The sequence below is a fragment of the Hemicordylus capensis genome, chromosome 2 (genome assembly GCF_027244095.1).
Source record: "Hemicordylus capensis ecotype Gifberg chromosome 2, rHemCap1.1.pri, whole genome shotgun sequence".
In the NCBI taxonomy this organism is placed as follows: domain Eukaryota; kingdom Metazoa; phylum Chordata; class Lepidosauria; order Squamata; family Cordylidae; genus Hemicordylus; species Hemicordylus capensis.
The window spans coordinates 332619998-332647366 of NC_069658.1; the positions used below are offsets into that span (position 1 = coordinate 332619998).

The 27369-nt window shown below is 43.5% G+C and overlaps 2 protein-coding genes across 5 annotated transcripts in view; one reads left to right on the forward strand and one right to left on the reverse strand.

Annotated features, from left to right (window-relative positions):
- The window catches only part of LOC128344114 (trypsin inhibitor ClTI-1-like), a 73297-nt gene that overhangs the window by 20760 nt on the left and 25168 nt on the right, over positions 1–27369 (reverse strand). For 2 of the 4 annotated variants that reach the window (XM_053293634.1, XM_053293633.1), the window contains one exon: positions 18075–18108. In XM_053293634.1, the coding sequence (XP_053149609.1) occupies positions 18075–18108 (34 nt within the window). The other 2 variants (XM_053293632.1, XM_053293637.1) reach the window with 2 other exon arrangements.
- The window catches only part of LOC128343996 (serine protease inhibitor Kazal-type 5-like), a 226428-nt gene continuing 219706 nt past the window's right edge, over positions 20648–27369 (forward strand). The window contains exon 1 of the mRNA XM_053293435.1: positions 20648–20726. The gene's annotated coding sequence lies outside the window, so the exon portion shown is untranslated. The remainder of the gene's footprint in view (positions 20727–27369) is intronic.

Genomic DNA, 27369 nt, shown 5'->3' on the forward strand with positions numbered 1-27369 from the left:
AATGAATCATTCAAAAATATCCGGAGAACTTGCAATTTATATCATACATAATCTGCATATTGCTTTGTTTTTAGCTCAGGTTAAATCAATTTCTCTTGATTTAAGAGAACAAAACTCTTGTAAGGGTTCCAATATATATATATTTACTGTAAACTCCCCCCCGCCCCAAACTGAAAACCTAGTAAATGTTTTTCTAGAAGACTTCATCCTGCTTTTAAAAGAGAAAATGGGGATGGGGGTGGGGGGTTCATATCAGTGTCATTCCATTTTTAAAAACTCCTGTACTACATCTCCAAACTCCTTTAAAAATAAACCTCAGGAGAATTGACAAAGCAGTACAGATAGAGAAAAATCTGAGGGTCTATGTGGATCCTACATGCAAATCTTGCAGAATAATTAATGTCTTTTGATTATGTTTTAAACACCATATCATAAAAATAGTGACAAATTGTTGATAAGATTGCATTCTTTAGTACTGGCCATCAGAACTGACCCAAAGTAATATTTCTCTCACTATAGATGATTTAGAAAAACAGGGCAGGATCTAATCAAAGTGAATTACTTTTAAACCACATTGATTTCAGTTGGAAAAAGGTTGAACAGGTTCTTCAGTCTTTCACTGAAACCAATGGGACTTAAGTGTTTAACTTGTTTGGATTGCTACCAAAATCGATGTTCAGAATAAAAACTAGTGTTGGGTGTTCTCTCCCTGGCTCAGTTTGGAATTTGACTCAGACAAAACAAAGCTAGGTTTGTACTCGGGATAGCCCAGCAGTGGGAAGTTTGCCTTCAGGAAGACCAGTTGCTCGACTGGTGATGGTTAGGGTGATGTTAGGGTACCCTCACCCAATCACTACCAGATCCCTAGCAACCACCACCCAACCCCTTATTATATTACAATATAGACGTTTCTCCTAATTGCATTATCAATCATCACAGCACTAGATTTTTAGAAGTCTGATTTTTTTAAATTTAGGAACTGCATCCAGCCATTCTTACCATACATAGAGTCCTTGACAGGTAATGACTCAATAGCCTCATAATTTTATTGCTGCTGTGCTTTCTTCTTAAACTAGATACAAGTACAATGAGCCATGTTTTCAGCTGTGGATTTCCAGTTAACCATTTTAGTGGCCATTGATTATATTAAATAATATTGTTGTTGACATATTGTTGTTGATTTGTGTTCCATCCCTACCACTTAAATACAATGAGAAGAGCCAATGAATTATCACAAATCGGTCAGTGTAATAAGCTTTCCTGGAATTCAATTATGGCAGAAAACCATTCTGAAAGTGTTATGATTAATTGGCCACTTTTAGACGTAACATGGAACTGCAGGTCTAATGGACTCGCAGTTCCACTCCTCCCCTATGCCCACTCGCCTGCCCACTCGCCTGAATTCGAAAATTCAGGAGAGCACTGACTGCTGAGAGGTGAGGGAACTGGATGCCTGGGCTTCCTTCTTTATTGAAAGACAGCCCTGGCAGCCAATAGCAGCTGGAGCTAGGGAGGAGGTTCCTCCTACAACTCCAGACTGTGATGCCAGCGTTTGAATGTAACATTTGCACCGTGAACTGGAGGTCCAGGTGGAAGACCTCACTACTAGCTGAAGGTACAAATCAGAGTCCTGGGAGGGAAATCACAGGTCCATTTTCCTGCGAAACGGTGGTTGCCCACATTCAGACATACTGAAAATGAAACCGGAGTTCCCTTCACCTCCAGTTTTGTCTTACATGTGAATGCGGCCATTGTTTCATGTAATTTGGAGGTGTGATGCCAATATCAGCCACAGTATGGAAATGTCTGAGTCTCCAGATGCACTGATGATTTAGAGGTACCCAGCATTCTGGCTGCATCATTATGCTGCACGAAGTCCTTTTGCAATGTAGGGAGCTTTGACTGGAGTCAAGAAACAGAAAGATCACATTTGATAACCAAATCCTGCTGAAAGGAGCAGCTGAAATGAGCTGCCTTTAATGTGTTTTGAAGTGATAACAGCTAGGAAGAGAAAAGCCCAAGGGGATTCAAACATCACATTCATAACACATCCAGCACATTTGGCAATTATTGGCTTAGGACTGTAACTATATTCAACACCAAGAATCCAAGCAATTCAAGCAATACACAAAACTTCAAGAGAGGCATCATTATATTGGTTATGCAAGGCTTCCAGCTCCACTGCTTAGAATGTAATGTCTATGAAGTGAAAGTAATGCACTTCAGTTTAACTCTGCAGCCAGCGTTGCACCTGGGTATGATTCAACAACTGAAGCTGAGACTTTTCTTCACCACTGAGTTGTACATTTAGCTGAACTTTTGAGTTTGATGAACAATGGGCAAGGTTGTTTCAGGGTCCTCCAACACTACATTTACATGTAAGTGCTGCTCCCTCCTCAGTCATGCATTTGAGCTGAAAGCACATCCGAGACTGAAAAACCGGACCTCTTCTTATTAACCCCTGTATTCCACTTGCACTGCAACAAGAAACAGGAAAAGGCTGCAAGCTGTTTGATCAATTGTTCTCCCATCAGACACTGGAATGTACCACACATGTCTATCTTTCCTCTCAGGCTTCACTGCTTCCTGCAGTGCGTTTCTGTTCCAAGGTATGTCTGCCACTGTATTTGTTTCCTGAAGTTACTGTCCTGATCATTTCTCTAGTTGGTATGATTCCAGTTTTATGTGCTCACCCACACAACTCATATCTCTGGCTCCAACCCTGCTGCCTTTGACTGACTTGCTTCCTAACCTTAATAGGGATGTGCATGAATCGTGATTCACAGTGCAATTTGAAACACATCACCAGCACTTTAAAATGGAGGAGAGCAGGTGCTTCCGCCACCACTTGCCACCACTTCCTGAAGTGGTGGTACTCCTCCTAGCTATCTTTGCATGCTGGCAATGCTCTCCCCCAGCTGCCCTCATGCAAGTATGCTGACCTTGCATGCGCAGAGGCCATGTGTGTGCCAGCATCTCATAGGGGCAGCTTGGGGATAGTGCCAACAACATGCAAAGATATCTGGGAGGAGCACTGCCAATTCAGGAAGTGGCAGTGAGCGGAGGAAGAGCAGATTTGCACCTGCTCCCCTCTGGTTTAAAGGTGCCAAGGATGTGTTTCAAATAGGGCTGTTAATCACAACTCATGCATACCCCTGGCCCTTAAATCTATTCTAAACCTGGGCTTCCTAGGCCTGAACATGACAGCAGTGCTGGTAACATCCATGCTACCAAATGTGCAGAAAGTGAAACTTAGGTGCTTGCTCACAGTTCCTTCACATCCAAAGCCTGAGCCAAAAATCCGGCAGCCATTGTAATATCTGCCAGGCTTTTGATAAGGGGTGTGTGTGTGTGTGTGTATGTGTTTTATAATTTTCATTTCTTAGCTGCCAAAGTTCATAATCACTTTAATTACTTGACTCATAATGCAAGCTTGCTTTGCTTGCAATGCTTGGCTATATAGGTGAAACTTGGAAAATTAGAATATCGTGCAAAAGTCCATTAATTTCAGTAATGCAAATTAAAAGGTGAAACTGATATATGAGACAGACGCATTACATGCAAAGCGAGAGAAGTCAAGCCTTAATTTGTTATAATTGTGATGATCATGGCGTAGCTCATGAAAACCCCAAATCCACAGTCTCAGAAAATTAGAATATTACATGGAACCAAGAAGACAAGGATTGAAGAACAGAATAATATCGGACCTCTGAAAAGTATAAGCATGCATATGTATTCAGTACTTGGTTTGGGCCCCTTTTGCAGCAATTACTGCCTCAATGTGGCGTGGCATGGATGCTATCAGCCTGTGGCACTGATGAGGTATTATGGAAGACCAGGATGCTTCATTAGCGGCCTTCAGCAATTCTGCATTGTTTGGTCTCATGTCTCTCATCCTTCTCTTGGCAATGCCCCATAGATTCTCTATGGGGTCAGGTCAGGCGAGTTTGCTGGCCAATCAAGCACAGTACACTGTATACTTTTCAGAGGTCCAATATTGTTCTATTCTTCAATCCTTGTCTTCTTGGTTCCATGTAATATTCTAATTTTCTGAGATTGTGGATTTGGGGTTTTCATGAGCTGTACGCCATAATCATCACAATTATAACAAATTAAGGCTTGACTTCTCTCGCTTTGCATGTAATGCGTCTGTCTCATATATCAATTTCACCTTTTAATTTGCATTACTGAAATTAATGGACTTTTGCACGATATTCTAATTTTCTGAGTTTCACCTGTATTATCTATCTATCTATCTATCTCCCTCCCTCATGATATGTATATAAAATCCTACTTTTCTGCCTCCATCACGTCAGCTCAATGTTGTCCAGTGGAGCCTTTTTGAGTGGTTCAAGGCCTCCTAGTGAGGACCCCAAAAACCATCAAATGGAACCCTCGGCAGCCCACTGTGACCAATTTGCTTTACATTTTGCAGATAAAATTGCTCATAGCCGTTCTGACTTGGATGCCAAGATTTTTGCGTCACCAGAACTGGATGTTGCCAATGCACCATCTGGTCTTGTTATATTGGATGGTTTTCAGACTGTGTTGCCTGAGGAGGTGGACAGGCTGCTTGGAAGGTTGAGGCCTACCACATGCATCCTCGACCCTTGTCCTTCATGGCTGGTGAAGGCTTTTAGGGAGAGACTGGGTCCATGAGTGGAGGGGGTAGTGAATGCCTCTCTAGAGCAGGGGGTGGTCCCCCCTTGCCTGAAGGAGGCATTCATTAGGCCCCTCCTTTAAAAGCCCTCATTGGACCCAGATGACTTAAATAACTTTCAACCAGTTTCAAACCTCCCCTTCTTGGGCAAAGTGTTGGAGAGCCTTGTGGCATCTCAGCTCCAGGCAGTCCTGGATGAATCTGATTACTTAGATCCTTTCCAGTCTGGCTTCCAACCTGGATATGGGACTGAAACTGCCTTGACCGCCCTGGTGACCACCTACACTGGGAGATAGACAGAGGGAATGTGACTCTGTTGATCCTCCTGAACCTCTCAGCTGCTTTTGATACCATCAACCATGGTATCCTTCTGGGACATCTCTCTGGGTTGGGTCTTGGGGGCACAGTTATGCAGTGACTGTGCTCCTACCTGGAGGGTCATATTCAGAAGATGGTGCTGGGGGGTGCCTGCTCCACCCCTTGTCCTTTGGCCTATGGGGTGCCACAAGGATCTATTCTATCCCCCATGCTATTTAACATTTACATGATGTCCCTGGGAGAAGTCATCTTTAGGTGTGGGCTGCAGTGCCATCATATGCTGATGACATCCAGCTCTACCTATCTTTTAAGTCAGCAGACACCAGGGAGGCAGTGGATGCTCTAAACTGGGGCTTGGAGGCTGTTCCGGACCAAATAGGGGCAAACAAGATGGAACTTAATCCAGATAAGATGGAAGTGCTCTGCGTTGGTAGAACTGACTATCCAAGTAATTAGATAAATCTGGTCGTGGATGGGATCACGCTCCCTCTGAAAGACAATGTCCGCAGCTTGGGGGTGATTCTGGATCCAACACTGTCCTTGGAGATTCGGGTGGCAGTGGTGTGCAGAAGCGCCTTTACCAACTACGGCTGGTACGCCAGCTGCAACCCTACTTGGAGAAGTTTATTATTTATTTATTTATAAAAACATTTTCATACCGCCCAAAACTTACGTCTCTGGGCGGTTTACAACAGAAGAAAAACAAAGTAAAACATTCGTTAAGACAAAAATGGGGGGGGAGGGGACACACACATTACAACAATTTAAAAAATTTAAAATAATATTTTAAAACAGCATTAAAACCATTAAAACAACATTAATTAAAAGCCTGGGTGAAGAAATGTGTTTTTAAAGACCTTTTAAAAGCTGTCAGAGATGGGGAGGCTTTTATTTCACTAGGGAGCGCATTCCAAAGCCTCGGGGCAGCAACGGAGAAGGCCCATCCCTGAGTGGCCACCAGACGAGCTGGTGGCAGCTTCAGACGGACCTCTCCAGCAGATCTCAGTGGGGGTGGGGTTCATGCAGAAAAAGGCATTCCCTTAAATACCCAGGGCCCAAACTGTTTAGGGCTTTATAGGTTATGAGCAGCACCTTGTATTTTGCCCGGAAACATATCAGCAGCCAGTGTAGCTCCTTCAATACAGGAGTAATATGGTCTCTTCGAGATGACCCCGAGACCAGCCTGGCTGCCGCATTCTGGACCAGCTGTAGTTTCCGGACTACATACAAGGGCAGCCCCACATAGAGTGCATTACAGTAATCCAGTCTGGAGGTTACCAGCAGATGTACCACTGTTTTGAGGTTGTTCACCTCAAGAAACGGACGCAGCTGGCATATCAGCCGAAGCTGATAGAAGGCACTTCTGGCCACTGCCTCAACCTCGGACACTAGGGAGAAGCTTGGATCCAGAAGCACCCCCAGACTGCGTGCCTGTTCCTTCTGGAGAAGTGTGACCCCATCCAGAACAGGCAGATCAAAATCATCTCTTGAGTTTCAACCCCACACAATGAGTACCTCCATCTTAGCTGGATTCAGTCTCAGTTTGTTATCCCTCATCCAGCCCATCACTGACTCCAGGCAGGCATTTAGGGAGGTTATACCCTCTCCCGATGATGCTGACATGGAGAAATAAATTTGGGTGTCATCAGCATACTGGTAGCACCCTGCATCAAATCTCCTCATGATCTCTCCCAGCAGTTTCATGTAGATATTAAACAACATTGGAGACAATATGGAGCCCTGGGGAACACCATACAAAAGTTCAGATTTTGAAGAACAGCAGTCTCCAAGAGACACCATCTGGAACCTGCCCGAGAGGTAGGAGCGGAACCACTACAAAGCAGTGTCTCCCACTCCCAAACCTCCCAAACAGTCCAGAAGGATACTATGGTCGATAGTATTGAAAGCCACCGAGAGGTCCAGAAGGACCAAACAGAGTCACACCTCCTCTGTCAATTGCCTATTGGAGATCATCCATCAGGCCGATCAAAGCAGTCTCCACCCCATAGCCAGCCCAAAAGCCAGTTTGAAATGGGTCAAGATAATCAGTTTCATCCAAGACTGTTTAGAGCTGTGAGGCCACCACCCTCTCAATTACCTTGCCCAGCCATGGAAGGTTGGAGACAGGCCTGTAGTTGTTCAAGTCCGAGGGATCCAGGGTAGGCTTCTTCATAAGCGGTCTAATAATTGCCTCCTTAAGACAAGGAGGCATCCTACCATCCCTCAGAGATGCATTTATAATCTCTACCAGGCCTTCTACAACAACCCCCCTGCCAGATAATATAAGCCATGTCAGACAAGGGTCAAGAGAACAGGTGGTAGGCTGCACCATTCCAATCAGCTTGTCCACATCCTCAGGAGTCACAAACTGGAACCGATTCAACCTAATCACACAAGAGGAGTCGCTGGACACCTCCACATCAGACACTGAGGTAATTGTGGAGACGGAGTCTAAGTCGGCCCGAAAACGAGATATTTTCCCCACAAAGAATTCATTAAACACATCACAGCAGGTAATCAATGGTTCCAGATTCTTATCCAAGGGAGGAGGGGCACTCACTAGCCCTCTCACAACCCTGTTGGATCCAATAACCTTCTGGAGTGGACCATCCTAATAGGTCCCTCGCCCTTGCAAAGGTGGGGTGTGACTGTGAGTCCAACCTTAACCAGACGGTGGTCCGTCCATGACAATGGGGAAATCACAGGAGTCCCCACCTACGGAACACCACCCTGATCAGAGTGAAAGATCAAATCAAGCGTGTGACCTGCAATATGCGTCGGTCCCGAGACCACTTGAGATAGGCCCATAGTCATCATGGCTGCTATGAACTCCTGAGCCGCCCTGGACAAATTGGTCCCAAAGTGAACATAGAAGTCCCCCAGCACCACAAGCCTGGGGGACTCCAACACCAAGTCCGAGACTAAGTCCGTCAGCTTGGTTAGGGACCCTGTTGAGTAGCGGGGCGATCGGTACACCAACAGAAGTCCCAATCTATCCCTGGTCCCCAGACTTAAGTACACACATTCGATATGGTCCGACACTCTAACAGGGATCCTGGTATGGGAAAGGTTATTCTTATAGACCACAGCCACTCCACCTCCCCACCCATGATCCCTCACCCGCTCCTCAACAGAGTAGCCTGGAGGAAGAAGCTGGGGCCGCACTGGGCCCCCAGCCTCCCCCAGCCAGGTCTCTGTAATACATGCCAGGTCGGCACCTTCATCCTGAATCAAATCATGGATGGTTTCTGATTTGTTCTGGACCGACCTGGCATTACAGAGGAGCAAGGTAAGGTTCCAAGGATTATCGGCACTGCTCCCCAAGGTCAAAGAGCTGGCAGGACAGCCGGAAGGGGAAAGAGCTATTAGATTTCCAAGTCCCCTTCCCCTGTAACAGCCCGCTGACCTGCCAACGTTACTTCTTCTGTTCCCCACCATGACCGGAATGGCTGCCCCACAGTCAGTGGACACGCCCTCGTCTCCCCATCTCCAGTTAAGCCCAGACTAAGAAAATCTAAGATTGTCTCACCCAGGACAAATTAAAACAGAAGCTCCACTATTAAATGCCCCCCCCCCAAATACCTAGGCCAAGAGACCTGGCCCTCACCCTCGCTGTCCCCCGAAGTGGCTCCCCCAAAGGGGGAGTTGGACCTGACTTCAGTCACTCATGTGTTGGTAACATCCAGATTGGACTACTGCAATGTGCTCTGTGTGGGGCTGCCCTTGAAGGCTATTTGGAAGCTTCAGCTGGTCCAGAATGCTGCTGCAAGGATGCTTGTGGGTGCAACTCATTTCATGAGTATCATACCCATCCTGTGGCAGCTTCATTGGTTACCGGTCTGCTTCCGGGGTAGATTCAAGGTGCTGACCTTTAAAGCTGTACATGGCTTGGGGCCGGGGTACCTATTGGACCACATTCACCCATATGAATCTGCCAGGGCCCTCCACTCATCATTTCAGGCCCTGCTCATGGCCCTACCACTAACAGAGATCCGGTTGGTGGGGACTAGAGACAGTACCTTTTGGGTTGTGGCCCCTCAGTTTTGGAATGCCCTCCCTGAAGAGCTCTGCCATGCTCCCTTCCATTGTATAATGGGTAGACCAGGTCTCTGCGCGCGCGCACCCCCCCCCGAACCAATTAGATTATACATGAATTGAATTCTTGAATCAGCTGGCAGGTGCCAGCTGATTTGATAATACGAGCCTAGATTTTGTGATTTGATGGTGAATTGAATCACAAGATCAGATTCGTGGACACTCCTAGTAAGAAGGACTGGTGAGTCTGGGAGAGGGTAGAAAATGTGGTAGCCTAAGGGCCCAGCTATACGTTAAGGTTATGTACACAATTGCCTCTAGGGTGGTGAGAAGTGGTGAAGCAGGGATAAACCTACTTTCCCCCCAGATGATCAATGTCAATTGGTGGGACACATGGATCATGCGTCCACATGATCCACACTGCTCTGGATATCCTACAATTGAGGGAATCCTTGTGAGTTGGGTGCTCTAGGCATCTTATGCTCGGGCTGCATGAAGTCCAAGCATACACATGACCATGGTACCGGGGTTAAGAAATATGTGGGATAGGAATATGTTAAGTTGAGTGTTGAAATGTTTTTGCTAATGCATATTTGCATAAATATACCTGTTTTATATCATTACATTATTGTGAGTCCTGTTGCTGCTTGTGCCCTCAAGAACCCATGTGTTAAAAACACTGCGTGTGTCACGGTATGAGTGTGCATAGGGAGAATGATACTTAACTTGCAGCCGGGGGTGGGGGGCTCCAAAGGCCTTTAGGTTCGGGCTCCAAAATTACCTAGGTGCACCTCTGGCACACAGCACTGGGCAAGAACTGTTCTGGTGAGGAAGTCTGTATATTGATTTAAAATCACTAGCCAGATCTTTAGCTGCAAGCCCTACCTTTTCTTTTACATTGTTTAGGGGTTAGGGAATAGTTTTTTGTGAAGGTAACAAAACACTCCCCAAAAAATCAAAACCACAAACAAGAATTGATTTTATTAGAGCCTTGTGGACAAGAAACTGACTTAGCAAAGAAATGCCCAAATACAAATTGAGAATATTCCAACCACACAACTCTAATGAGAAAACAAAAGAAATGAGAAAGCCTGATTTCACATTCTTCCACTGTACATGTCAGAGGGAGCAGGGAAACAAACAGGTAAAAAAAATGAAAGGCAAAGATTAGAGATATTCTGGGGACAGAGACCAGGACAGACAGCCAACTTCTAATTCATGATGCCTATGCACATTCAAAGCTCAATTGTCCCTCTAATCTCCAGCAGAGTGCAGTGCTAAATGCTAATCTTTTGCAGGATGCAGGCCAAACCATCTACAAATTGTGCTGGTCCAGCTCTGCTGTCTTACTGAGTTCCCATAGCACCACATTCCTTGGCTGACCCTTAAACCCAGTGCACTTGTTGGCCTCACCGCAGAAGAAAGTAAAGAATGTTCATTGTAATTTCCACTTCAGTTCAGAAACGGCATACTGGAAATTCCCAAAAGAGGATTCCCAGAATCCCATGACTCAAATAGTCATCCAAGAGAAAACAAGAGAAATAAAATTTAAGATTTATTGCTTGCTTGTCTTCCTGTCTGTATATCAGCCATGGAAAAAGCATTGCTGAACATAAGAACAAAACCAATACCAGCTCACTCTTAGTTCATCTAATGAACTTTTTCTTCAGGCCCAATTTATTATTATTAGTGGACACCATGGCAGGCAGCCTTACAAGTACGATTTGTTGTAGTGGCAGCTGCACAGCAGTCACACAAATGACCTCTGCACATGTGTGGAAGGCACTAAAATGGCCTTCACGCATGTGCAGAAACCAGAACTAGGCTGGAGAAGCCCTGACCTAGGCTGCTGCCAGCCCTTGTATCTCTAAGGGAGGCCGGCAGGGATGGGGTGGGGCTACTACTGCCCCTCCCCCCCAGCCACTGCCACTGAAACAAATAGTACTTGTAAGTAGTTACTGACTCCCCTCCTGCCCCCTCTAGACTTAGGGAAGCCCCGCTGCCCCTTTACTGGTAAAAGGGAATCCTCCTCATCAATTCCCCTTGACCAGTAGAGCACCAAGCCAGTTCTGTTCAACTCCAAACCCACTGAACCAAGCCATTTTGATGTTGAGGCCAGCTCGAACCAAGCTGGCTCACACACCACTGAATAGCTAGCAGCTAGGGTACAGGCCTTTCCAATCATCATATCCTTCTAAATAAAGTAGATTAGTTTAACCTGCTAACTGAGCAAAGAGGCACCTTTTAAATGTGGTGATTCTCTTTATTTCACAGGGGGAGAGCAACTGGCCCTATCCACCCCCAGCACAGTATCCCTCCAATGACTGTTGCTGGTGTTAGTCTTATGTTTCTTTTTAGATTGTGAGCCCTTTGGGGACAGGTTGCCATCCATCCTACTTACTTATTATTTCTCTATGTAAACCACTTTGGAAGCTTTTGTTGAAAAGTGGTATATAAATATTTGTTGTTGTTAAATCAATCTTCATGCTTATCATTTACAAGCTGTGACCCCGTTTGCTTCTGCTGTAATGAGAGTGAGTTAGCTCCTGAGATACTCTGCTATATATATTGAAGTTGCCTGCCCATAAACCCTAACAGGTTTGGGAATCCCAGGCTCAAACTTTAAATATTACTTATCTCCAGCAGTTTTAAGCCATTCCACAGCAGCCCCATCACGCAGCACTGTCAGGGCTGCTTTTTAAATTAGGCAACAACCCCAGCTTTCCCTAATGTTGATGTAGGGCTGCCTGTTAGGTAGGCCAGTGTTGCGAAGAGGCTGCTGCACTCTCCCTTCAGAAGGGAAACAATGCCTACAGTCCCTCCCAACTAGCCAACAGAGGCTACCCCTTTAGTTTGGGTCTGAGGTCATGAGCAATTGAGATGGGGATGGGGGAGAAGAAACATCCCACACAGATTGTAGTTAAAAGGCTTTATTAGAACTATAGTTACATCCAAGCAATTAAGCACGCAGGCATGTAAGCAATTAAAATCAGATGTTTCCTAGTGTAGGGCAAGCTTCAGACAATAGAGCGGTTTGTAATAATTCTTAGAAACTGGAATGTCACTAAATAATGCAAGCAGTTCTAAAACCAAGCTCATTATCTACTTCAGCTCCTAGCAATGGTCTGTTCTTATCTCTCTGCTCCCAACCACAAAAATGCAAACATTTCATCCACTTCGCAGCAGGGAGAAAGGAAATCATGTATATTCTGTGAGTCAATAAGCCAAGATAGAGAAGGGAGGGGGAGAAGAGAGCTCATTACTGACGTAGAGAAAATAAGCCAAAAGCAGAGGAAAGAGAGATGGAGGGAGGGACAGGGGGAAGAAGGAAGGAAATGACAAAGAAAGCAGCAGAGACAAGTATGCTGAGGCCAGCTAAAGGAGGCAGACAGAGGCCCTTCAGGAAATCGGGAAAGGAGTGGTTTCACAATGGGAAAGGAAAAAAGACAGAGGAGGAGCAGGTGAGTTAGTTCTGGAGATCTGAACTGAAGGCATTTCTTGTAGATAAATATTTTACTGGTCAGTGCAGTCTGTAGTCCTCAGGAGGCCTTGGGGTGGGGGAAGCACCAGGAGGCTGTAGGCTGCCCAGGCAGCCTGGGTGAAATTCCAGAAATGGCTAGGAAGCACAGGCTGTCTTCACGTATTAACCCAAAGGGGCAGTGGATGTGTCTCCCTTGTCAGGGCAGACATCCAACTCTCTGGGGTCTGAGTTGCTTCCCTTTCCTGCTAGTTCCCCTGGGAGGGGCATGTATGTCCCTTTTATAACCTCTCCTCAAGCCCCCTTGTCATATCTCAAATCAAAGAAAGTCACATCAAATCTGTCCATGTCTCCATCCTAATGTAAACATTCCCCGGTCTCCAATCCTTTGCTTTCTCTTCACCATATCAGTTGGTGCCATTCTTGTGGGTACCTGGCCTGGCTTGTTTACCGATTCAGATGGAAACATTCCTGTTTATGCCAGCTTAACCTGCTTGTGGTCAATTCTCAAGGCTTAATTGGCACGTTCCAGTTCCAAGAAAAGTGTTATTAAGAGATAGCATGCAAGGCAATTCAGCAGTTACTGTGTGAAAATATGCATCCTAAAATATAGGAAGATAGGAAGCTGCCATATACTGATTCAGACCATAGGTCCATCTAGCTCAATATTGTCTACACAGACATGCAGCGGCTTCTCCAAGTTTGCAGGCAGGAAACTCTCTCAGCCCTATCTTGGAGATGCTAGGGAGAGAACATGGAACCTTCTGCTGTTCCCAGAGTGGCTCCATCTCCCAAGGTGAATATCTTACAGAGCTCACACATCGAGCCAGCATGGTGTGCTTGAGTGCTTGACTAGGACCGGGGAGACCCAAGTTCAAATCCCCATTCAGCCATGAAACTAGCTGGGTGACTCTGGGCCAGTCACTTCTCTCTCAGCCTAACCTACTTCACAGGGTTGTTGTGAAAGAGAAACTCAAGTATGTAGTACACCACTCTGGGCTCCTTGGAGGAAGAGCGGGATATAAATGTAATAATAATAATAAGGTTTCAAAAAACGAGGATGCCACTGTTGCTGAACTGTTTCAAAATTAAAACCAGGCAACCGCCCCTTTGCCTTCACCTCAAAAACCCAAATACCATTTAACAGAAAAGCAACAAGAACTAAAGCAAAAAATAACTGAGCACATGAACCAAACAACCACCAGAGTTCGACTTCCAGCTCTAAAAACAGTTGCCAAAAAACAACTTGCTCAGGCATTAAAAGATGTCAATGCTGCACTTGCAGAAATAACAACCAAGAATTTGCAAGAAACAAACCAACTAATGTACAGTGCAGCAACAACACCACCACAAGAGCTCGGATATCAGATCAGTGGACCTGTAAAAAAAGAAAGCAGTACATCACCTAAATGGAAGATTAGATTAGAAAATAAAATCGCCAGGCTTAGAGCAGATGCTAGTAAATTGAAAGACGTGAAAATCAAGAAGCTGAAGAATGAAAAGACCAAAAAGTATCTGATCCAAAAATACCACATAGATTCAAGGAAAATTAGAGAAGTCCTGGAAATAATAAAGCAGCAAATAACAGCAGTGTCAAAGAAGATTAGCAGATATGAAGCCAGAATCACACAACACAGGCAGAATCTCCAATTCCAGTCGAATCAGAGACGTTTCTACCAAAGTATAGAAGGAGAAACTGCAAGAAACGTAGAAACACCAAATAAAGAAGAAACAGTGCAATTCTGGGGGAAATTATGGGACAATCCAATAGATTATAATAAAAAAGCAGGCTGGGTGAAAGAGGTCAAAAAATGTAACCAACAAATGCAAGATCTAATAATAACACCAGAATTAATAAGTGAAAGAGCAAAGAAAATTAAAAATTGGACTGCGCCAGGCGACGATGAACTGCATGGCTTTTGGCTTGAACACCTAACAAGCCTTCATAAACAACTATCAAAACAGTTCAATCACATTTTGCAAGGCGGTGATGTTGAACAATGGCTAACAACTGGGGAAACTCATCTCATAACGGAAGACCCAGCAAAAGGTGCTGTTTCAAGTAATTATAGACCGATCACCTGCCTGCCAACCATGTTCAAATTATTAACTGGAATAATAGCAGATGAAGTGATGCAACACTTATTAACTAACAAACAGCTTCCAGTTGAACAGAAAGGAAATTGCCCGAACAGCAGAGGCACAAAAGACCAGCTACTGATTGACAAAATGATTTTAGAAAATTGCAAGAGAAGAAAAACCAATCTAAGTGTTGCATGGATTGACTACAAGAAAGCCTTCGATTCATTGCCTCACACATGGATACTAAAATGTTTAGAAACAACTGGTGTCAGCAAAAACATTCAGATATTTATAAAAAAGCAATGAGCATGTGGAGCACACAGTTAACAATCACTGGTGAGACACTTGGACAGGTTAGCATTAGAAGAGGCATTTTCCAAGGGGACTCACTATCCCCTCTGTTGTTTGTAATCGTCATGACCCCACTTTCACAAATACTAAACAAAACAGGCCTCGGATACCAAACATCTAAAACATCAAGTCAAATCAACCATCTGCTGTACATGGACGATCTGAAGTTGTATGGAAAGTCCCAGTCAGAAATTGAATCACTGCTAAACACTGTCCATATATTCAGTAGCGATATAGCAATGGAGTTTGGACTAGACAAGTGTGCTGCATTAATAATGAGCAGAGGGAAAATAAGAAAAACAGAAGGAACAGAACTGCGCAATGGAAGCAACATTAAGAACCTGGAAGAGAAAGAACCTTACAAATACTTGGGCATTCTCCAGGCTGATAACATTGCACACACTGAAGTTAAAAGAAAAATTGGAAGTGAATACATCAGGAGAGTTAGAAAAATCCTCAAGTCCAAACTCAATGGCGGGAACACCATACAAGCCATAAACACCTGGGCTATACCTGTTATCAGATACAGTGCAGGAATAATAGACTGGACCCAGGCAGAGCTAGAGACGCTAGATCATAAGACCAGGAAAATCATGACCATCAATCATGCTCTGCACCCCCGCAGTGATGTAGATAGGCTATACCTCCCTTGCAGCTCAGGTGGAAGACGAATGCTGCAAGTCCATCAAACAGTAGAGGAGGAGAAAAGAGGCCTTGAAGAATATATCAAGGACAGTGAAGAAGATGCACTTCAAATGGTCAATAATGCGAAACTATTCAACACCAATTAAACAAAGCAGGCCTACAAGAAAGTACAAGTCAAGAGCAGAAAAATGGAAAAAGAAGCCCCTGCATGGTCAATATTTGCACAATATAAGTGGAAAATCAGACATCACCAAGACCTGGCAATGGCTTAAGAATGGCAACTTGAAGAAAGAAACAGAGGGTTTAATACTGGCTGCACAAGAACAGGCACTAAGAACAAATGCAATAAGAGCAAAAGTAGAAAAGTCAACAACAAACAGCAAGTGCCGCCTTTGTAAAGAATCAGATGAAACCGTGGACCACCTAATCAGCTGTTGTAAAAAGATCGCACAGACTGACTACAAACAAAGGCATGACAAGGTAGCAGGGATGATACACTGGAACATCTGCAAAAAATACAAACTACCTGTAGCCAAGCATTGGTGGGACCATTAAATTGAAAAAGTTGTCTAAAATGAAGATGTAAAAATATTATGGGACTTCCGACTACAAACAGACAAACATCTGCCACAAAATACACCAGATATAACTGTAGTCGAGAAGAAAGAAAAACAAGTCAAAATAATCGACATAGCAATACCAGGGGATAGCAGAATAGAAGAAAAAGAAATAGAAAAAAATCACCAAATACAAAGATCTACAAACAGAAATTGAAAGGCTGTGGCAGAAAAAGACCAAAATAATCCCAGTGGTAATTGGTGCCCTAGGTGCAGTTCCAAAAGACCTTGAAGAGCACCCCAACACCATAGGGGCCACAGAAATCACCATCAGCCAATTACAAAAAGCAGCTTTACTGGGAACAGCCTATATTTTGCGACGATATCTGTAATAACCAACAGTATTGATGATAAAATTCAGCCATCCCAGGTCCTTGGGAAGGACTCGATGTCTGGATAAAACAAACCAGTCAATAACACCTGTTTGACTGTGTAAACAAGAAATAATAATAATAAAGTCGGCGCCTTGGGTACAGTTCCAAAAGACCTTGAGGAGCATCTCAACACCATAGGGGTCACAGAAATCACCACCAGCCAATTACAAAAAGCACCTTTACTGGGAACAGCCTATATTCTGCGACGATATCTGTAATAACCAACAGTATTGATGATAAAATTCAGCCATCCCAGGTCCTTGGGAAGGACTCGATGTCTGGATAAAACAAACCAGTCAATAACACCTGTCTGACTGTGTAAACAAAAAATAAAGTCTCCCATTCATATGCAACCAGGGCAGACCTTGCTTAGCTAAGGAGACAAGTCATGCTTGCTACCACAAGACCACAAGATACAATATCAAGTGCAGTTTCCTAAGGCCTTCAAAATATCATTACTCTCAGCAGGTTTCAAGCTAGTTCTCATGATTGACATTCAGCATAGCACAAAGCACAAACAGCTTCAAGGAGAAAAGTAGGGGTGAGTTTCTTCCTCTTACAGGCCTTGACTACAGAATGGACAATTCCATTCAGTTACTTTAGCTCAGCAGAACCAAAGTTCACACTCCAGTTTCCTCTGCAAACCAGCCATGTTAGACACAGACCTGAGTTTATTTTTTTGAGCCTGCAAGGCTGGTCCCAATCCCAGTGCACTCACCACATCAGTATTCTTAGTATATTAGCAGTGGATTCCTTTGAGGACACAGAAATTGAACCCACCTGCAGCTTGGCTACACTCTTAATGTTCAAACTGTTTAGGGGTGTGAGGAGAAACATTAAAGTCCTCACACAGCAGAGTATGCTCTGGTGGTAAAGATGTTTAGCTCAAGAGATTATCTGGAGACTGTAGGTTGAGTTCAAAAGACAAATAAAGCTTTAAGAAGAAACGAAAACACCACATACTGAGAGAGAGAGAGAGAGAGTAATAGAACAACATACCCAAACAGGCACTAGCCTTCAACAATTGAACAGTTCTAAGTGATTCTTAACTGACCAAGAGAGACATATTAACATAACTCTTCAAGCCTTTAGTGGCCAGAAGAGGTTACTGTGATGCTAAGAGAAATGCTTTAGAATTCTCACTTCTAACACAAACATGATTAAGAAACCAACTAAAGTTACTTACAGAGGTTCTTTCATGTTCATTGAGAGAGTGTGTGTAGCATCTCTGTGTCAAGCTCCAGTCCAACTTACACACATTAGAATATCTGCAGAGGACCTCCTTGATACAGGGTTTTGCATTGTGAAGAAGTAACCCTGTGTGTGTACAACTGTGCACATGGGGACTTGTAGATATTCTAATGAATGTGCATTTATTAGGGGCAGAGCCTGCTGCTGTGATGCTGTATCCCCCCTTCTCCATGCATATTCAGTGAATGCTTTAAGACTGTCCATCAGGGGCTTAAATTTAGAGGAAAATGCAATGGAATTGGAGGTGTTTAGTATCAACTCACCAAGTCTTTTCCATGAACAGGTTTCATAGCCAGCCTGGAAATAAATACAGAAAAAATTAAGGACTGCAAAGGGTGTGAATGATTACAACAGAAAGACTCTGTGTTGCTTTCCTTTCATTTTTACACTTATCTGTGAACACATGCATGACAAAAAACTAAAAACTAAAGGCTGATGAATTTGGCTGCATATGAAATAGGGCAAATAATTTGTGTTATTGTTTGGTTATGTTCAAAAATAGCCTTGATTGCCAGAGTTCCAGTCATAAATTTCAGTAATCCAAAAACCTTCAGTTTAAGATGAGAGTTAAGATGCTTTACATTTTTGGAGCACAAGTGAATATAATGGAAATTGCCAACTAAGGTGCCCATATTAACTTCTGTACCATATAAGTGTCATGCTCCAACAGGGACGAAGTGTGTTCCTGGCCCTTCTTGAACCCAGAATTGCAAAACGGGAACAGAAACGGTCAGTCTCAGAGTAAGCCAGGGTTAGGGTTAGGTAACTTCATCACCTGAGTTCTCCTCCTAGCTTACTGTATCCAGCCAGTTCCCTCTTGGAGGACTTCCAGCTCCCACACTAAAGAGCTGCCCTCATCATTGGTTGCCTTGGCTTTAAATGCCCCAGTACAGAGCTGACAGGGCTTAAAGCCCACCCCAAGCCCCACCCTCTTCCTGGTCTCACTTTCTGCCTCCTGCCATGCCCAACATGGCTGCCCCACTGGAGCTGTTCCCTGCAGCTCTCCCTGCCTTGCCTTCTCAACCCTACTGGAACCTAACCAGCCTGGAACCATCTCACTCCCACTCCCTTCAGGAGAAGACAGAAGCCCCAAAGGAGGGATGCCTCATTCTCTGCCGTACTCCACAGGTCCACCCAGGAAGCCAGATAATAAGTTGTAAATACTCTGTACATTCTGTTATATGATGATGGCTTTAGAAATTAGGCTCCATTCATGCACATTTTGCCTTAGTCTTTCAGTTGCATATTAGGCTGCAGAGGGATGCATCTAGGCAGACATTTAACAGGTAGTTTCACTAATCACTTCCTAGAGCGCTCCTGGTGAATTTCTGCCTGATGCAACTTTGATCAAGGCAAGGTGTGGGCACATGGACCCTCATTTCTAAAGCAACCATCATATACCAGACTGTACAAAGTCTTTACAGCTTATATGGTGCGGAAGTTAAGATGGGCAGGTTAACTTGCAATTTCCATTCTTTTTTGAGGACAAGTGAAAATGAAAATATCTTAACTCTCATCTTAATCCACAAGTTTTTGGATTACTGAATTTCCAGCTGTTTTAAAAAGGGAAATCTGATTAGACACTATGGGGAAGAGCTTACACAAACCACGTTAGAGCTGCCTGATGCCGAACATCAAAAACTTTGTAAAACCTTCAACTATGATAAAGTCACACTCCCCCCTCCAAAAGAACACAATTAAATTAAACAAGCTTAACCTGTGCATAGCACCTGCATGCTAGTACTTGATTGCTCCCCTACCCCCTGCCACCGCCCACCTCATCTCAGAGATCTCTCCACCTTCACCTGAGCTGCACTCCTGCTGCTCCTCCTCCATCCTGTTGCCTCCATTCCCCTCACCCCTCTTGGTCACTCTTCCATCCCTTTATTCCATCCCCCTCACCTCTCTTGGTTGTGGCTGCAGCGTTGCTGGTGGCGACTGGCCAAGCCGCAGCCTCCTAACCCCAGAGACCTCCCCACCCTCACCTGAGCCCCACTCCTGCCCCTCCCCAAAGGAGCAGCAGCAGCAGTGGTTGACCAGGCCCTTCCTCACTGCTGCCACCACCATATCCACTTGTTCCCCTCAGAGTTACACATTCTGACAGGCCCAGGCCTGTCTCCCTCCCTCTGCCAATGGCTTCGGTAGCCACAAGCAGCAGAAGCAGCAGTGGTGGATGACTAGGCCATTCCTTGCTGCCAGCACTGCCTCAAGCTGCTGTCAGGCTTCCCTCACCCTTCCTTCTTTCTCTCCTCCCCTCCCTTATTTTTCCTCTCTTTCTCTCTCCTCCACTCACTCTTCCTCTCTGTCTTTCTTCCCCTTACTACTTTCTCTCCCTCTACCTCCACCTCCCTCCCTCTCTCTCCTTTCCTAAGTTAACAGATCTTGTTTCCTCATCTAATTCACATAATGTTGCCATAACTCAATGCCTCATTCTCCTGAAGGGGCTCTTTCCTCCCTCACAACCCCTCTCTTTGCAGACCCCTGACCACTATCCTTTTATATTTATATAGATTCTTCTTTCCTCTACAGTCAAGGACATCTTCCAACCAGTAACAGTTGCATTCCAACTGACCTTAATGATCACAGACTCCTCCTCCCTATCTGCAATTGGATTCCCCACTGCCCAATCGGCATGTTGCTTCTGCTCTCACAGGCTCCTCCTCTCTATTTGCATATGGAATACCCACTACCCAATCACCACGGTGCCAAAGGCTCCTCCTCCCTATCTGCATATAGAATCCCCACTGCCCAGTCACCACAGTGCTTCCGCTCTGTTACCTCCGAATGGTAAAGCACTGTGTGGGTGGGGCTTGCCACGTACGTCCTTCGTCTAAGATATATAGAGAGTGGATTCAGTAATAGGGACAGTGTGATCCCACGTAATGATTAGCACTGAACAAAGACACAAGAAGCAGGTAATTTGTGTTCACTTGAAATCTTCACTTCATTTTTTATTTTCTTTAAAAACCAAAAAACCAAGAAACCTACAATGATTATTACAAAGTAAAAATGCTTTAACAACCATGTCTAAAACTACAGATTCTCTTCCCACAAATTTCCCATAATCCTCACAGTTCTCCTGCCCAATTCGATTTCCTTCAGGATGGTGTTATCAGCAAGATAGAGGTTGGCTTTAAGCCAATCTGACTGAAATAGTAGGCCCTAACCCTCTGAATTGTTCCTTTTTACCATATATAGTAGAGAACAAAAGCCTCACAATTCTTGAAGCCCCAGCTCCTTTAAGGGATGGAAACCTTTAGGAGCCCTTATATCTTCTTCCTTTCCTCCTTCCTTCGCTCAGGAGGACATACAGGCCTTGAGCAGCAGCCCTCCCCGGCACCTTCCCAGGGCCTGTTCTCTGGCTAAAGTTGAGCCTCTGAGTCTAGACCAAGTAGATTTCTTCCCTTTAAGCCTCAGGCATCCACTTAATGGCTAATTACTGATAGAATAATGGCTTACTATTCAAATTAGTAACAACATACAATAAGATCCCCACCAAATGATCTAACCATATAATAAAAAGTAAACAAAATGTAATCCAGTGTGGTTCTATAACTGAAACTATTTATACTCACCAGGTGAGTGTAATACATGCACATAGTATGCACCACTGCAATACACAACTGTGAATTTTTCTTGTATTTGCACACATACTTTGTTGACTAGGTCACATTCCATGACATTTAGAACCTTCATAGAGAGGGAGAAAATCTTCAGAAGTGGGAATTTGACAGTACTATTGCAGAAATATTCATTGGTGAAGACTCTGTGGGGAATAGTAGTGCAGTCTGCGGGAAACATCTTTTGCAGGGGGTGAAAAAAGAGGTGTACTTGATCAGGGTCTGGGTTCTACAGGAGACTGGACTATTTGCCTTACTTTTCTCATTATCAGTCACTTCTTACACTATCTAATATAATACAACTTTTGTATGATGACTTTTTGAATTGCACAAATGATCTTTTTGAACTGCACTTTTTTTTTGGTCTGCTTGCACATTTTTAAAAAACGCTGTTGAATGAGGAAGAAGCTAACCCTCTGACATCACATATCTGGTACAATCTGGCTTTTATAGCCATTTCCAGGGATGGGGGTGGTATTATCCCATGTGACCACTGCAGTGGAGACCACACATCCATAGATTAAGCAGAAAGAAGCACCCTATGGTCTTACTTTTGTCCTACTATTGATTTATTCTTGCCTGACTTTGGATTTCTTTTACTCTGAAATCAACATGCAACGAACAAATCTCAGCATGTTGATTTCAGAGTTAAAGAAATCCAAAGTCAGGCAAGTCACATAACTCATAAGACCAACATGTTTACACAAGAACTTCTGAGTCTGCAAACTGCAGAAAGCTTTTCATCCAGTAGAGTAAAAGGATAGGTTGCTGCTTTATGTTTGCAGATAGCTATTTATATATTTAAATGATTTAGATTCTGGCTGACAACAGGCCTCCAAGGTGGCTTACAATAAAACATGTGTAAGAAGTCTGGAAAACAAAAAGGCAGTGGTGCCTGATGAAGGTTTTAGGGAGGGGGTGATAATATGAAATGTCCATTTTTCACAGCATCTGAAGAACTTAGGGGACTTCCTTTGATTAAACAATTTCAATTCACCTTTTAAGATTCCACTGATTTTCTATGTCAGCTCCTTAGTTTGTGGCTACAGGCCAGGTGAATCTCTATTTATGTATGTATTTTTGCATACTTTGTGCAAGGTATCTTTCAACACATTTTGGGAAATGAATTAGTGTTCTGAGCCACGTATCATTTCCAGCAATGTCTTGCTCTTTTCCCCCCTTCTGAGGGCAGGCATTAGTGTAATGAGCCATCTACGTAACTGAGCTGATGGAGTCCTTGCCAACAAATTACAAAGCATCAGCCATTTACAAGAATGTGTTGGCTCCAGATGTCAGCATTGCGCAATTAGTTTTTAATGCTAGAGTACAAGTTTGTAAAGGTATTTTTAGTCCTCTGCCAGATGCTTCTCTTGTCTCTATAGATTTATCTTGGCTGATGTAAAATATGTATTGTCAGTGTTCAATGCTGTATTATTCTGGAATGAGAAATATGATCTTTAATTCAGCACGTGTTGTGGTTCTTTAGTGAACACTCGGAATGTTACTTTCCATGCTACTGGACAATTTGACAAGTGATGTGCAAAGAGATCTTACAAAACTGGACTTTGAGTTTCGATGAGATTCTCACAGTCACAGACATTAAAGAGAAGTGCAGAAAAAGTGACAGTTTAATCCATGCTTTCTGCTGCTCTTCTTTGTCCGTACTGACTGATAGAGATAGACACATGCAGACAGATACACACACACAAGTGTCCAAAGTTCCATCACACTAGAATGACCAAAGGCTGGTTTGGACGATATGCCAACAGGCCCCATCCACTGCCTAACTAAAAGCAAGGGCATGCATGTCTCATCTCACCCACCTGGCTTACCATTCCACCATCAAACTCACAATTACACACACATCCATGAATGGGGAGGGTACAGCTTGTCCACTTTATGTCTTCTTACAGGAATACCAAAAGCACAATGCTTTACAGTGGAAGAACCAGTTTTGCTTGGCTGAGTTTTTGGGCACTGCCGATGTGGCCCTTCTTGGGCTGGAACTGTCCTTTTGCTTTTGGTGTTCAATTATGCTGATTTGCCATTGATTTCAGACTTATTTTAATGAAGCTTCTCAAGTTGCTTTGGAGATGTGCTCTTAAGGTAGCCAGAGTGCTTTCCAGATTAAACCCTACAACAGGGTCACTATGTATCTGCTAAGTGTGCTTCTGTACTTCTTGTGATGTGACACTGCAGTCCCTGAGCTGACAGCAAGGTGCCGGTCACATTTCCAATGCCTTATTTTGGATTTTATCTTTGAATTTTAGTCCTACAGTGTTGCAAGTCAGTTGCAGAAAAAATAGCTGTATTTTCTTGTTGTAGGAGTTTGAGATTCTGGAGATTGTTTTCAATATGATCCTGCCAAGTTGAAGCATTTTACCCTTGTTTAGTGTGCAATCTGGAAAGCACCCAGAGGCTGCTATTCTTGTAACTCATCAGGATGCCTTCTACAAGGAAATCCCAGCAGCTCCATTCCCTGTAAGGGGTGTATTGAGGGGCCTGGGAAGGAAATAAAATTAATCTGTTATGACTACTCGGGTCCTCCTGTCAGCAGAAATATTTCACAACCCATAGGGTCATTTGCAGTCAGAGCTGTCCCAGGTTGCCAACTTTCTGTCTTGTCAAGGGTATGGGTCTAGCCATGAGCATACAGATAGGGACATTACCTTACAACTGAACATCTCACAATAAAAGAAAAGTTGTGATATACATAAATAGCAAATAGAGATCTATCAGCTGGAAAATACACATGGGGAACACCACCAAGAAAGATGCAAATGATTTTACTGTAGAAAATAATGCCTTCTAGTCACTCTTCTTAGAAATTGACCCAATGGCACTTAACAGCTATGTGCATTGGCCACAACCCAGGAATCACTCAAACACTTAGAAGATACAGAGACACAACTGGACTCTCATGTCTGCTAAAAGAAGACTAAAGGCAGATTTCCCCAAGTAAGTAGTGATATATAAAACCCCGTTTCCACTTCTATTTTCCCAGCACTGAGCACAAATCTCACTTAAGAGAAACGAATCTGTCTTTCTCTTAGATTATATAGAATTGATCTTGTGTGCTAACTTCCTAGCTACAACATGTCCATATCAGGGAGGAGCCATAGCTCAATGGCAAAGTACCTGCTTTGCATGCAGAAGGTACCAGTTTCAATCCCTGGCATCTCTAGGTATTACTGGGAAGAACCCCAGGCTGATAGGCGTGTGCATGGACCAGTTTGCAATTGAACTGGTCCACTGTGAGGCAGGTGATTTGAACACAAACCACTCCAAACTGGTTTGAGCTGGTTCATCGGTTCAACCAGCCCAGCTGGTCGGTCTGAAGAACTGGTTTGCGGAGTGGCAGTTTGGTCTGAATTCAGACTCAACTGCCACACATGGTCTGTGCACACCTTGAAGAACTGCTGCCAGTCAGAATCAGTGATGCTGAGCTAATTAGGCCAATTATCTGACTTGGCATAAAGTAGCTTCCTATGTTTGACCCATGGTCTGATGTAATAGGACTTTCCATATGTTCATGAAAGCCCATATGGATCAGACTAAAGGGCTATCTAGTCCAGTATTTTGTTTGCAACGGTGGCCAGCCTGATGCTTCTGTGAAGCTCAGTAGCAGAGCACAAAGGCAATTAGTCTCTCCCCAATGAATACCAGATGTTCCCAGCATCCGATATTCAGAGATATATTGCCTCTGAATACGAAAGTTCCATTTGGCTATCGTAGCTAATAGCTTTTGATATATCTATTCTCCTCAAATGTGTCTAATCCCCATATAGAGCTAAAAACATAAGATTAATCCAGCTAGAAGAATTGTGCTATAAGAAGAAACCAAAATAACCTTCCTTTTTGAAAGAGAAAGTTATTCCTTTCCACAAGTGCAGCGTATATTTTTATTTTAGTGCCTCAGAGCCATTAGATTAGTCTGGCTGATAAAGAAGGCACACTTTTGTTTGTATTTTTAAGAATTGTGTTATTTTTTAAAGTGCCTATTATAAACACAACACTCTAACATCTTTGGTCCCTTTTGTCACTTGGGGAAGGATGCATTAGTATAATTGATTGAAAAACTCTTTCTAGCTGATTGAGGATGAAGAATCTGCCTCCTATCATCTAGAGTATCATATCTTGGAATTCTTAAAATCCCACCAGTCTTGTTTGATTGCTATGGAGCCATTAAAAATCAATATTTTCTTTGCTGTTTTCCAAATCTTATATAAATTGCCCATCCCAACTCTTTAGAAGTTTAACAAACTAACTAACTAACTAACTAAAAGGCCACTACTTATTTCTGCCAACATTGTTTCAAGGACAAACTTAAATTAAAAGAAATGCATGCTATTCTTTAGCAAATCAGTGCCACAGCATGAAAGCAAACCTCTTTATCCAGCTGGTCCTTATTAAATCAACCTCATAGCTGCTGAAAATTTACAAAGCAGTAAGGAGCCATCTTGGTTTCTAGACACCATGTTGAGCTTACAAGTGCTGGCAGATGCATAAATCCTTGTTTTGTCTTGCATCTGACATGGAAGCTGTGGGCAGAAAATAAATGAGAAGTGTTGGCAGAGCTCCTTTCTGTCTGCCTTGCCTGGCTAAGGATGGGTCAGCATCAAGGCGAATAACAAAAACCTCTTTAAATACATCAGAAGCAGGAAACATGTCAGGGAGGCTGTTGGTCCTTTAGATTATGAGGGAGTGAAAGCAATTGTTAAGGAGCATATGGAGATAGCAGAGAAGATAAATGAGTTCTTTACATCTGTCTTCACAGCAGAGGGTACTGAGCATATACCTGTGCCTGAATCAAGCTTCTCTGGGACAGAGGATAAAAAACTGGTAGAGGTAATGAGAGATGATATTCAAAACTGTCTAGAAAAATTAAACATTAACAAATTGCCAGGGTCAGATGGCATCCACCCAAGAGTCCTTAAAGAACTCAAAGGTGAAATTGCCTACCTCCTTGCAAAAATATGTAACTTATCCCTACAACCAAACTCTGTACCAGAGGATGAGAAAGTAGCAAATGTAAGACCAATTTTCAAAAAGGGATACAGGTGGGATCTGGGAAACTACAGGCCCATTAGCTTAACGTCTGTGTCGGGCAAATTGCTGGAAAGCATTTTCAAAAATAAAATTCTTAAGCATATAGAAGAAGAAACCCTGCTGAAGGAGAATCAGTATGGCTTCGGGAAAGGTAAATCCTGCCTCACCAATCTTTTGAAATCCTTTGGGAGCGTCAACAGATATGTGGATAAAGGTGATACAGTTAACATAGTATACTTGGACTTTCAAAAAGCTTTCAATGAAGTTCCCCATCAAAGACTCTTGAGAAAATTTAGCAGTCATGGGATAAGGGGACAGGTTCATGTGTGGATTGGTAACTGGTTGAAGGACAGGAAACAGAAGGTAAGTGTAAATGGACAGTTCTCTAAATGGAGGGAAGAAAGAAGTGGTGTCCCTCAGGGATCTGTACTGGGACGGGTGCTTTTTTAAATTCATAAATGATCTAGAAGTTGGGGTAAGCAGCGAGGTGGCCAAGTCTGCAGATGACACCAAACTCTTTCGGGTAGTGAAATCCAAAACAGATTGTGAGGAACTCTAAAAGGATCTCTCCAAACTGGAGGAGTGGGTAACTTCTCCAAATTGAGGAATATGGTGAAAATAAAACTGAAAGGGAAAATCAGGAGAGTCATTTCACTTAAGAATGCATGAAGTTTACTCAAGATCACAATACTGGAAGCCCAGTTATAATGTATACCAAAAAGTAGGAAAGGTATCACTAAGTCCAGGAGGATGCCAGCATGGCTAACAGGTAAAGTCAAGGAAGCCATAAAGGAAAAGAAGACTTTTTTCCAAAGTTGGAAGGCCTGTCCAAATGAAGAGAAAGGAAAGGAATATAAACTCTGGCAAAAGAAATGCAAGGTGACAATAA